The sequence below is a fragment of the Garra rufa genome, chromosome 3 (genome assembly GCF_049309525.1).
Source record: "Garra rufa chromosome 3, GarRuf1.0, whole genome shotgun sequence".
Taxonomy (NCBI): Eukaryota; Metazoa; Chordata; class Actinopteri; order Cypriniformes; family Cyprinidae; genus Garra; species Garra rufa.
The window spans coordinates 7,021,728-7,035,702 of record NC_133363.1 but is presented as its reverse complement, the minus strand read 5'-3'; the positions used below and the strand labels follow the sequence as shown (position 1 = coordinate 7,035,702).

General features: G+C 38.2%; 1 protein-coding gene across 1 annotated transcript in view; it reads right to left on the bottom strand.

The window, feature by feature from the left end:
* Positions 1-6,019: 6,019 nt before the first annotated feature.
* The window catches only part of LOC141330872 (PH domain leucine-rich repeat-containing protein phosphatase 2-like), a 42,378-nt gene continuing 34,422 nt past the window's right edge, over positions 6,020-13,975 (bottom strand). Inside the window, exons 10-12 of the mRNA XM_073835652.1 lie at positions 11,187-11,381; positions 9,169-9,400; positions 6,020-7,291 (exon numbers count right to left, since the gene is read on the bottom strand). Of these exons, the coding sequence (XP_073691753.1) occupies positions 6,020-7,291; positions 9,169-9,400; positions 11,187-11,381 (1,699 nt within the window). The remainder of the gene's footprint in view (positions 7,292-9,168; positions 9,401-11,186; positions 11,382-13,975) is intronic.

The following is a 13,975-nucleotide window of genomic DNA, read 5'->3' as shown; positions in this document are numbered from 1 at the left end:
ATTTGAAAATCTGGAATCTGAGGGTGCAAAAAAATCTAAATACTGAGAAAATCACCTTTAAAGTTGTCCAAATTAAGTTCTTAACAATGCATATTACTAATCAAAATTTACATTTTGATATGTTTACAGTAGGAATTTTACAAAAAATCTTCATGGAACATGATCTTTACTTAATTTCCTAATGATTTTTGGCATAAAAGAAAAATCAATAATTTTGACCCATACCATGTATTTTTGGCTATTGCTACAAATATACCCCAGCGACTTAAGACTGGTTTTGTGGTCCAGGGTCACATATAGGGTAACACTTCAAGCCTTTATATAAAATGCATTATAAATGTAGTTTTAATGCATTGCTTATGCCCTGCAATGCACCTAATAGTGAACTACAGCTGAGCTCAAAAGTTTACATACACCTTACAGAATCTGCAAAATGTTAATAATAAGAGGGATCATAGAAAATGCATGTTATTTTTTATTAAGTACTGACTTGAATAAGATATTTCACATAAAAGACGTTTCCATATAGTTCACAAGAGAAAATAATAGTTGAGTTTATAAAAATGACCCTGTTCAAAAGTTTACATACACTTGATTCTTAATACTGTGTTGTTTCCTGAATGATCCACAGCTGTTTTTGTTTGTTTGTTTGTTTAGTGATAGTTGTTCATGAGTCCTGAACAGTTCAACTGCCCGTGGTTCTTCAGAAAAATCCTTCATTTCCCACCATTTTTTTGGTTTTTCAGCATTTTTGTGTATTTAAACTCTTTCCAACAATGACCGCATGATTTTGAGGAACTGGGAGAACTGAGGGACTCATATGCAACTATTACAGGTTCAAACGCTCACTGATGCTCCAGAAGGAAACACGATGCATTAATGGGGGGTGAAAACTTTTGGAATTTAAAGGTCACGGTAAATGCGACGTATTTTGTCTTCTGGGAAACATGTATCTCCTGTAGCTTCTGAAGGGCAGTACTAAATTAAAAAAATATATATTTAGGCAAAATAAGAAAAATCTACACATATTCATTCTGTTCAAAAGTTTTCACCCCCGGCTCTTTGCATTGTTTTTCCTCCTGGAGCATCAGTGAGTGTTTGAACCTTCTGTAATAGTTGCGTATGAGTCTCTCAGTTGTCCTCAGTGTGAAAAGATGGATCTCAAAATCATACAGTCATTTCTGGAAAGAGTTCAAATACACAAAAGTGATGAAAAAACTAAGAATTTGTGGGATCTGAAGGATTTTTCTGAAGAACAGCAGACAGTTTAACTGTTCAGGACAAACGAGGGACTCATGAACAACTACCACTAAACAAAAACAAACTCACAGCAGTGGATCATTCAGGTAACAACACAGTATTAAGAATCAAGTGTATGTAAATGTCTTTTAAGTGAAATATCTTATTCAGGTTTCTGTGTATGATCAACTGCTTAAGAATAATTGTTGCATTATGACGTGCATTATGAATACCTTTATAATGCATTATGCATATAGGCTTTAAGTAAAGTGTTAGCAAAAATACTTCATGCTTCATGATAGAATATTAGACCCCCCCCCCTCCCCCCAAAAAAGTCCTATAATGTTAAAACATAATTTTAAAAATCTATTATTTAATATTTAATGTGACTGTGCTTTGTGTTCTACCTGTAAGCATAGAATTAAAATGATAGTTAATTAAAAATGTACCTACATTTCTGGTATTTATTCTCTCTCATGTGATTCCAAACCATTATGACTCACTTTCTTGTGTGAAACATAGAAGATATTTAGAACAAAAAAATAATTTCTCCATACAGTGGAAGTCAATGATAACCAAAACAGTTTGGTTGTCAACATTTTTCAAAATGTGTACTTTTGTGTTCACAGAAAGCTAGTTTGGAATAACATGAGAGTGACAATGTTGATTTTTGGGTCCACTGTTACTTTTAGAATCACCTCGGCTGTACTATTAATACATGAATATAAACTAAACGGCTATTTGAATAATACACCAAGGAAAATTGCATTTGGCCAAGATTTTCAGTTTCACCTCGACGTATTTTGGCCAGGAGAGCACAGAGCACAAAACAACTACTATAGTTGTCCAGGCTGAAGAAACAAAAGACACCATTTCCACAACAGAGCCCATTTCCCAGTCCCATTCTTACATTTTCAGATTAATATCAATCTAATTAGACATGTATGTTGCATATATCATTTTTAAGTGTGATGCAAATGCATCATGTTGTAGGTCTACAGAAGGTGCTCTCGAGGTGGTAATAAAGTGGCTGTATCAGTGTCAAAATATTACTTTCCATTTCTGTTTCCTTTCAACATTAAAGCATGGTGAGGGATGAAACACTATTATAGCTAAAAACAGACTTGGACTACAGCTTGCAAACAAAGCAAGCCATCAAATGCTCAAACTCTGAATCAGGACGTTGTGCCTCAATAACCACACTTTTAGGGGTTATAAAAGAAAGAAAAAAAAACTAAAGAGGCCACAAAAACAAAGCCTTATGATTTCATATGCATTTCAACAACAGCTAAAATGCAGTTCTTAAATACGTCTATGTATATAGATTCTCTGAGCTATGTACAAAGTGCTTATACAGTGTCAAACCCTTTTACTTAGATTACTAGATTGTGCAATACTACTTGATGCACTTAAGCATACAGCTCTAAATGGTTTAGGGAATCTAGAGATCAGTTTCTAGAAAATTGTACTTCACATTATTGAGTGCAAAAAAGGGAAATTGAAGAATTGAGGAAACCTGCTTTAAGGCCATGATAGAAAAAAAAAACAATGAGTCATGCAGGGCTGCTGCGTCCATGCCACTGGTTTCAGCTCTCTGTAGCACCCGAGGGACGACCGAAATACTCAAAATAACCTTCCTTCCCTTTAAGTAACACTACTATGTATCTTTTGGCACAAGAGCTACAGTTTCAGGTCTGTAGGCAATTATAATTAACACAAACATCTCTCTAATGCTTGAAGTTAATGGCAGTACAAGTTGAATTCAAAACCTTCCTGGATGCTAAACATGGCGGCTGTTTCTCCTACATATAGCAAAAGCAAATCTGTATGCAAGTTTGGCACGACAAACACTGCCATCTGGCCATGGAGAATATTAATTAAAAAAAGAAAAAGGAAAACACTCTAAATGTCCTCTTATACACTTACATAAACCTTGCTGAATCTGCAAAATGTTGATTATTTTACCTTAAAATGAGAGGGATCATAAAAAATGCATGTTATTTTTAATTTAGTACTTACCAGAATAAAATATTTGACATAATAGATGTTTACATAAAGTCCACAAGAGAAAATAATAGTTGAATTTATAAAAATGCCACAGCTAGGTTTTTTTTTTGTTTAGTGATAGTTGTTTGTGAGTTCCTTGTTTGTCCTGAACAGTTCAACTGCTTGATGTTCTTCAGAAAAATCCTTCAGGTCCCACACATTTTTTGGTGTTTTTGCATTTTTGTGTATTTGAGCCCTTTCCAACAATGACTCCATCTTTTTACACTGTGGACAACTGAGGGACTCATATACAACTATTACAGAGAGTTCAAATGATCACTGATGCTCCAGAAAGGAAAAAATAATGCATTTAGAGCGGGGATGAAAACTTTTTGAATTTGAAGATCAGGGTCGATTTTGTCTTCTGGGAAACATTGTAAGTACCTTCTGTAGCTTCTGAAGGACAATACTAAATGAAAAAAAAAAGATATTTATGCATTATAAGAAAAATGTACACATCTTCATTGTGTTCAAAAGTTTTCACCCCTGGCTCTTAACGCATTGTGTTTCCTTCTGAAGTGAAAGTGAATCAGTGAATGTTTGAACCTTCTGTAATAGTTGCATATGAGTCCCTCAGTTGTCCTCAGTGTGAAAAGATGGATCTTAAAATCATACAGTCATTGTTGGAAAGGGTTCAAATACACAAAAATGCTGAAAAACTAAAGAATTTGTGGGACCTGAAGGATTTTCTGAAGAACAGCAGGCAGTTTAACTGTTCAGGACAAATTAGGGACTCACAAACAACTATCACTAAAGAAAAACACAGTAAGAAATCAAGCGTATGTAAACTTTTGAATGGGTCATTTTTTTAAATTCAACTATAATTTTTTCTTGTGGACTATATGTAAACATCTTTTATGTGAAATATCTTATTCCGGTCAGTACTAAATACAAAATAACATGCGTTTTATATGATCCCTCTTATTTTGTGAGATTCTGCAAGGTGTATATAAACTTTTGACTTCAACTGTAATTCACAAAATTAATCTCTTGAATCTTGAGATGAAATGGCTTAAACATAATATCTGAGCATGCAAACACACTTAAGCTCAACTTCAAGTTGATCATCTATAAATTCAAATACTGTTTATTATGAGATTCAATTTTTAAATTTGAAGTGCGATGTCAATGGGAACTTGCTTCCTTTGTAAAGATTATAAATGAATCTAATGATTTATGAGAGTACACCGAATAAATTACTGATGCCCTACATTTGGCAAAATTAAAAAGGAGGGCATCGCTTAATTTAATATCTAATAATTAACAATGGGCTTTGCACTCGATTGTCCCTAATAACCCCTATATATATATATATTTTTTTTTTTATCATAAAAAAAATGCAATAATGAGTTGTGTAAAAAGAACTACTTAATTTCAGGGAAAACCCTGAAAAAACCAACATTGTTATTTCCAATAAACACCACTAGATGTCTCCTCAAACCATGAGCACAGTGTTTTACTGCACAGAATTCCCTGATACTGTGATTGTGGCAATGACAAACTCAAATGACCCAATATAGTCTCTTTCCTCAGGTCCCCTGATGCAAAAAAACAAACAAAAAAAAATAACCAGCCTGTTTCCTTATACGTACCATGCATGGCTAAAATACAGCACACATACCCACACACACACACACACACACACACACTGCACAATACATCATATCATAGGCCCGGTCCCTCTCATACAAAAAAAAAAAAAAAAAAAGTCGGTTGATAATTTTTTCCTTGATAATGAGATAATGAGAAAATATCCCAACCTCACTCAGCAAAACCGCACTACTACGAAGACCCAATGACATATTCCCAACCCAAGGCTTTACAGCATGGGCTCTGTCATGTAGTCATGGCACACTCGAAACTTCAAGTACTCAAAACAACCCGAAAGAGCTCAAGTTATGATTTCAGACAAGGTTGAGAGGTCTTTCTGCTCCCCAAATGACCTTGGCCATAGAGGTCATAAAGGTGACGATGCTTCCACTGAGTATTGGATGTGGTTTTTGTTTCCATCTCACTCTGACCTCCATCACTAGACTGATTGATTACTCTTCTATTGTGCAGAGGGTTCCAGAGACCCCATGGCTTTGTCTGGGAGATCCCGTATGCATACGAGGAGATCAGGGAAACATCCACTCTTTTCCATGAAGGTCAGATGGGGAAGATATCCGTTTGACCCTTTGAAATATTCCTCACAGACTTCAAAAGTGCAGATTACCGACTAGTCGCCACTATGGGAAGGTAGGAGAACAACCAGAACAGTAAAGGCTCTCAGAACCTCAACCATATTCAAGAGGCACTTTTCTCATCTTTTGGTCTCAGCTTAGCTGAAAGTATCTTTCCTCCAGAAGGCAAATGTGATCAGTGAAGCCTACTTAAGCCTGTGACCTTTGATATAAAGGGCGAATGTCAAAATGAACTCACGCATGGTGACGTATGAGGTACTCCAGCTCCATGCTGTGGTTTTTGGTCAGGAATAGCCCATGTGTTTCCATAAGACCTCAATCTTCAAGATTTCATCGGCCCTGACGTTTCCACCAATTTCCATCCTTCCATTCTAGACTTGGATGTGGCTATGCCACTGCAGATCAGCCCAAGAATGCACATGCAGGGATCCACACGTGATGCGGCGCTAAATAAGAACTGGATTATCTCGAAGGCAGGAAGAGCGTGCTAGCCTCTTTGATGTGGCACTATGATGCAGAGATGCTCCAATGGCGCGGTCCTCTTGCACCAACTAGAGAGCCGTGTCATAGACGTCCTGTTGCAGGACGGTGGTGGGGTGGAGACCGGGGATGGTGGACTGAGGATGGTCCCAGTTGGGGTCTCTTGCTGAGGGTGGTGTTGAAGGAGCCGGTGGACCGGGAATCACAGGGCTCTGGCCTCTCAGCTGCTCCCGCACATCTTGCTCCAAACTAGGTGGTATAATCAACTGGTCCTCCGGGTCTTGCTGGGCTGGTGCGGCGAAATATCCAGACTTCTTTTTCGGTGCCTCGAGTGCTACCTCAATAATATTGTGGCTATCCTCGGGAGCGACTACTGAGCCATTAGATAGCTTCTTCCCAAAGAGACTAGAGGTTGAAGGAGACTTCTTCAGATCTGAGATCTCTCTGCCACATACGGCCAGCAGGCAACCGTTGGTTGCAGAAACCACCACGCTGTTTTGCCTCCGCATTTTGCTGTTGGGATAATCCAAGCCCCTCGAATCATGCCGGCCATCCGAGTCCTTCGGACTTTCGGGTGGTCCAGAGCGCAGCTGAAAAGCACAACAATGGATGTCTACTTCCACCTCTAGCTTACTCCCATTAGAGATGACGCCTTCTAAAGGAGCCTCGTCATCGCTGTCCAGTCCATTGTCGGACTGGTTACTAGAAAAGGTGGCGCTTGACGGTTGCCGCTGGAATAGAGCAGGGTGCGCCCCTGGCCCCAAGCTTGCCACTGGCCCTGTGTTACACAAGGTAGCAGTGGGATGCAAACTACAGCGGCGCTCCGGACGAGCCGTTGGTCCCGAAGAGGGGTGCTCGTCTGAAGCTGTGGACCCAGCTTCGCTGCCGACTTCCGAAGCGGACATCTCGCTGTTGAACTCCGATGCGATGCCGCTGCTAGATGACGGCGTGGCTGGGTCCCCAGGGGACACTGAGATGGGTAAAGGTGTCGGGACAGGTGGTCCTCGCACTTCTGTGTTCGAGAGAGGAGGCTCGCAAGTACAGCTGTCTTCTCCGATATGCAAAGCTACCACTACTGCTCCGACATTATCCCGGCACCCGTAGCTCTGTGCCAGCGTGCAGAGCTTTTTGGCAGCGGCGCGGGGGTCTCTGACAGCTAGCACAGTGCTCACTGCCTCCTGGTAGGAAACCTTTTGGAAGAGTGCTTTGTTTCCTAGGATCAGAAACTCATCCTGGGAACAGAGAGGCTCTGTGTGCACCCAGGGTTTGGGAAGCACCCAAGGAAACAGGTAGGAACAGCCAAGTAACCGTGAGCAGCATGTCACCCCACTCACCTTGTTATCCTACAGCACAAGAGTCAAATGATTAGAGACACAAATAAGCTGCTAGTCTTCATTCATATCCATATTTACAATAAACAGCATGGTGTATCAGCCAGTTAGCTTATAGACCTTAGTCAGGGAAGAGCCATATTTAATTTTTAACAGGAACCTGTAAGACCTTCTGTTTAAAAGTTTACACCCCTCGCTCTTAATGCATCGTGTTTTCTTCCTGGAGCATCAGTGAGCGTTTGAATCTTCTGCAATAGTTGCATATGAGTCCCTCAGTTGTCCTCAGTATGAAAAGATGGATCTCAAAATCATACAGTCATTGTTGAAAAGGGTTCAAAAATTCTGAAAAACTAAAGAATTTGTGGGACCAGAAGGATTTTACTTATAGGGATAGTTCACCCAAAAATAGAAACTTGATGTTTATTTGCTTACCTCCAGGGCATCCAAGATGTAGGTGACTGTTTTTTTCAGTAGAACACAAATGAAGAGTCAAACCGTTGCAGTCTGTCCTTCATATAATGGCAATCAATGGGATCCACAGCTTTGAGAGTCAAAAAAAATTCACCACAATGTCAAACTGTCCTGAGCATGTTCACAACAGCCGGCTGTTGTGAACAGGACAGTTGGACATTGCAAAGTCAGATTGTTTTGTGTGTTAAGACCTCAATGTATTGTCACGAGCCGCAGGCTTTAATTTGGTTTTGTCTGTTCATGTCTTTTTTACTCTTAAAGCCGTGGATCCCATTGACTGCCATTATATGACTGACAGACTGCAACGGTTTGAGTTAAAAATCTTCCTTTGTGTTCTACTGAAGAAACAAAATCACCTACATCTTGGATGGCCCGGGGGTAAGCAGATAAACATCAAATTTTCATTTTTGGGTGAACTATCTCTTTAAGAACAGCGGGTAGATTAACTGTTCAGGACAAACAAGGGACTCATGAACACAAATTAATATATTTTTGATGAAATAAAAGAGCTTTCTGACCCTGTGTAGACAGCAATGGTACTACAACGTTCAAGGCCCAGAAAGGTAGTAAGGACATTGATAAAGTAATCAGTGGTTTAACGTTGTTTTATGAAGCTACAAGAATACTTTTTGAGCGCAAAGAAAAAAAAACTGTATTCAACAATTTCTTCTCTTCTGCATGTTCACAAAATAACAAGAAAAGTATTCTTGTAGCGTCATTAAATTAAAGGGTTAGTTCACTCGAAAATGAAAATTAGCACATGATTTATTCACCCTCAAGGCATCCTAGATGTATATGACTTCCTTCTTTTAGACAAATACAATAGTTATATTAAAAATTGTTCTAGCTTCTTCAAGATTTATAATGGCAATGGTCGGGTGTTTCTCTTCATCGGTCCAAAACAAGTACAATAAAGTGCATCCATCCATAATAAAAAGTGCCTCATATGGCTCCGGGGGGTGAATGAAAGGCTCCTGAGTGAATCGATGCGGTTTTGTGAGAAAAACAGAACAAAAACTCTGATTGCATTTGTCTGAAAAAAGGAAGTCATATAAACCTAGGCTAGAATGCCTTAAGGGTGAGTAAATCATGGGCAAAATTTTCATTTTTGGGTGAAATAACCACTGACTACTTCGATACTACCTTTCTTGACCTAGAACATGGTAGTACCATTGCTATCTAAGCAGGGTCAGAAAGCTCTCAGATTTTATCAAATATATCTTATTTGTTCTCCTAAGATGAACAAAGGTCTTACAGCTTTGGACCAACATGAGGGTGAGAAATTAAAGAAAAAATTAAAATTTTGGGGTGAACTATCTCTTTAAGACTGTAAGTCTGTCCCTCACAGCCTGTGTACAATTCAATATGTCATCTAACCTGACTAAGGTCTACAGTATGACCTGAGAATGAGTCAATACCTCAGTGATAATAGCTTTTGCCAGTTTGACACGCTCCATCTCCTCAGCGCTTTGTTCTAGGCTGAAAACTTTCGAGAGGGCAAGAGGTCGCCCATCTCGACACAGTACAGCCTGGCAGGTGCCTACGTTGGCCACAGTGAGGCTAAAGTAGCGGCCAGGTTCGGAGGACTCGTGGTGGATGTAACATAGTAGAGCAGAGGCACCTAGCTTCTGGCCTGCCATGCCAAGTTTCCTGCAAAAAATGCACAAAAGCAATATAAGAAATGCATTTGTTATTCATATAGCTAAGAATCCAAATCCAAAGCTGAACTATAGTGCATTAAAGTCATATTTAGAAGTTGAACGGCAAGTTGTAATTGTGAGTGGGTTTTCTTTGAGCCCAAGTTTCAGAGCTGTGGGTGTCAATGACAATAATGGTACAATAGTTTTCTTTCTCAGTAAAACTAGCTGTTTTAAGTTGCATTTATGGACTATGATAGTACTGTATTATAGAATACAGTTAAGGTCAAAAGTTTACATACAACTTGCAGAATCTGCAAAATGTTAATTATTTTGCCAAAATACGAAGGATCATACAAAATGCATGTTATTTTTTATTTAGTACTGACCTGAATAAGATATTTAACATTAAAAATGTTTACTTATAGTCCACAAGAAAAAAATAATAGTTTAATTTATAAAAATGACCCAGTTCAAAAGTTTACATACGCTTGATTCTTAATACTGTGTTGTTACCTGAATGATCCACAGCTGTGTTTTTACTTTAGTGATAGTTGTTCATGAGTCCCTCGTTTGTCCTGAACAGTTAAACTGCCTGCTGTTCTTCAGAAAAAATCCTTCAGGTCCCACAAATTCTTTGGTTTTTCAGGATGTTTGTGTATTTGAACCCTTTCCAACAATGACTGTATGATTTTGGGATCCATCTTTTCACACTGAGGACAACTGAGGGACTCATATGCAACTATTACAGAAGGTTCAAACGCTCACTGATGTTTAAATAGGAAACATAATGCATTAAGAGCGTGAAAACTTTTTGAATTTAAGATCAGGGTAAATTTCACTTATGTTGTCTTCTGAGAAACATGTAGTTATCTTCCGTAGCTTCTGAACAGCAGTACTAAATAGAAACAAAATTTGATATTTAAGCAAAATAAGAAAAATGTACACATCTTCATTCTGTTCAAAAGTTTTCACCCCCCGGCTCTTAATGTATCGTATTTCCTTCTGGCGCAAAAGTGAGCATTTGAAACTTCTGTAATAGTTGCATATGAGTCCCTCAGTTGTCCTCTGTGTATAAAGATGGATCTTAAAATCAAAAAAGTAATTGTTGGAAAGGGTTCAAATACACAAAATGCTGAAAAAAGAAAGAATTTGTGGGACCTGAAGGATTTTTCTGAAGAACAGCGGGCAGTTTAACTGTATAGAAAAAAGGGAACTATCAACTATCAAGTGTATGAAACTTTTGAATGGGCTCATTTTTTAAAATTCAAATATAATTTTTTCTTGTGGACTATATGTAAACATTTTATGTGAAATATCTTATTCAGGTCAGTGCGAAATAAAAAATAACATGCATTTTGTATGATCTCTCTTATTTTGGTAAAATTAACATTTTGCAGATTCTGCCAGGTGTATGTTAACTTTTGACTTCAACTGTATATTATACATTTAAATGTACATTAACTACTTTCTGCTGAGCATAACATAAGTAATGACCGACTGACTACTCATTATCCTACTCATTACAATAACTACTTACCAAATAAATAAATGGACATAAAATTACTGATGTGATAAAAGAACGCAGAGTGACACAAGTAACTAGAAAACAGACCCGTGTATAAAAAAACAGTAGTTTTACATCCATTACAGAATGATATGATTGAGAGTGGTGTAATAAAATGTGTTAAAATTTCATACTGTTGCCAATGATTGCACAAGCAAACTGAAGCATACATTATTTATGAAAAAAAAAAGAAGCTTAATCATGTTAACTTGTGTGTGTGCGCAAAACACACCTATGAGAGGTAAGGAAAGTGTTGCACATGTATACACTGTCCACACTGGAGTGCTGTATCTCCTCTGCCAATACATCTCCCATGGTGCATTGCAGTAACCTGGAAACTTCCTCATTGCGGTCACCATCAAAAATCCCATACGCAGCCTCCGGACTGTCCCCGAAGCGATCCACAGCCAGCACAGACACACACAACCTGAACCCAGGTAAAACAGCAGATTTCATTAGAATAAATGCTCTTCATGAAACCAACACCCAACTAAAACATTACAATGTGTACAATATCACATTACAAATACATTCCATTGAATGGTAATGGATACACCTATATAGGTACATACACAAACTCTCTCTCTGACAAACACACAAAAGTGGCCCCCCTCGGTGGATGAAGGGTACCGACAGAGGATGCGATATTTGAGACGGACTGCTTTGAAACTCTGGAGGTAATGCCCTTCGCAGGGGGAACCAAGCACACCGAGGTCACATTAAACATGTAGAAACAAGACGTTTATGCCTATGGGATGCATTCTGCATTTAAACCAGCCCTCCTGCTCTGTCTTACCCTTAGTGTGAAACTCAACGCTACAATTATTCTGAAAATGCCAACTGTTTTTATGCCATCCAAGTATTTATTGGTTCGAGAACTAGTTGTCTCAGGGCCAGTTTGGTAAAGCATCTGGGGCTGAATTGTCTTAGGACAATTCTTACAAGCTTCTTTGAATTTTTACAAATTTCCTGATAATTTACTCACTCCTATGTCATCTAAGATGTTCTTGTCTTTCTTTCGCAAAGAAATTAGGTTTTCTGAGAAAAACATTCTAGGATTTCCTCCATATAGTGGACTTCAATGGTGCTCAATGGATTGAAGGTTAAAGGAACACTCCACTTTTTTTGGAAATCGGCTCATTCTCCAACTCCCCCCGAGTTAATAAGTTGATTTTTACCGTTTTGAAATCCATTCAGCCGTTCTCCTGTTCTGGCGATATCACTTTTAGCATAGCTTAGCATAGATCATTGAATCCTATTAGACCAATAGCATCACGTTCAAAAATGTCCAACGAGTTTCCATATTTGTTGTATTTAAAACTTGACTCTTCTGTAGTTATATCGTGTGCTAAGACCCGTGGAAATGCAAAGCTGCGAGTTTCTAGGCTGATAAGATTAGGAACTACACTTCCATTCCGGCGTAATAGTCAAGGAAGTTTGCTGCCGTAATAAGGCCGAAGCAGGCGGAGTATTATCAGAAATGAGTTCCCAGCTAGTTTAGCATTTGCACATGTGCTGCGTGATATTACTGCTCCTGCTTCAGCCTTATTACGGCAGCAAACTTCCTTGACTATTACGCCGGAATGGGAGTGTAGTTCCTAATCTAATCAGCCTAGAAAATTGAAGCTTTGCATTTCCACCGGTCTTAGTACACGATATAACTACAGAAGAGTCAAGTTTTAAATAGGACAAATATCGAAACTCGTTGGTCATTTTTGAACGTGATGCTATTGGTCTCATAGGATTCAATGATCTATGCTAAGCTATGCTAAAAGTGATATCGCCAGAACAGGAGAACGGCTGAATGGATTTCAAAACGCTAAAACTCAACTTATTAACTCGGGGGGAGTTGGAGAATGAGCCTATTTCCAAAAAAAGTGGAGTGTTCCTTTAAAAATGCAGTTTCAATGCAGCTTCAAAGGGCTTTAAACAATCTCAGCCAAGGTCTTATCTAGTGAAATGCTTGGTCATTTTCTCAACAAAAAAAAAGTATATTTATCCACTTTTCAACCACAAATGCTCATCATATCTAACGCTGCCATGTGCATGCATACTCTGTGCACTCCAGTTCAAGACAGTTAGGGTATGTTGAAAAACTCACATCTCATTTTCTCAAAATTGTCCTACATCATTGTTTTACCCTTTTTTTGTAAAGGGTGTTTGTCCCTTTTAATTTTAATTTAATGTTTACTTTGTAAAAACTGGGTTGGTACTTCTACAGCAATGTAGGACAATTTTGAGGTTGGAGGGGAACATGTGATGGGAGTTTTTTAACATACCTTAATTATATTAAACCGGAGTGTACAGAGTACACATGCAGATTACAGAACTGAACAAGACAAGCAAATGAGGTTTAAAAATATAAAATATCAATTTGCTGTTTCAATGCAGCTTTAAAGGGCTGTACATGATTCCAGCCAAGGAATAAGGGTCTTATCTAGCGAAATGATTGGTCATTTTCTAAAAAATATAAAAATGTATATACTTTTTTTTTTTTAAACCACTAATGCTAACCTTGGATCCGCCACTTCACACATTAAGTAATCACGTTGGAAAGAACATGCATGGTTAGTACTTTGTCTGTGTACTTCGGTTCAGAATGGTAGGGTTCACCTCCAACTTCAAAATTGTCCAACATAGTTGTTGTACCTTTTTTTTTGTAAAAAGGTAATTTGACTTTGCACATTCGTTTTGTAAACACTGGGTTGGTACTTTTGCTTATTCTTTCCAACATGACTACATAATGTGTAAAGTCGGGCAGGTGCAAATTGAGCAATTGTGATGAAAAAAAAAAAAAAAAATGACAGATTGTTTTGCTAGATAAGACACTTATTTCTCAGCTGGGATCATGTTTGAAGCTGCATTGAAACTGCAATTTGAAGTCCATTATATGGAGAAAAATCCTGGAATGTTTTCCTCAAAAACCTTAATTTCTTTGCGACTGAAGAAAGACATGAGCATCTTGGATCACATGGGGGTGAATAAATTACCAGGAAATTTTTATTCTGGAAGTGAACTTCT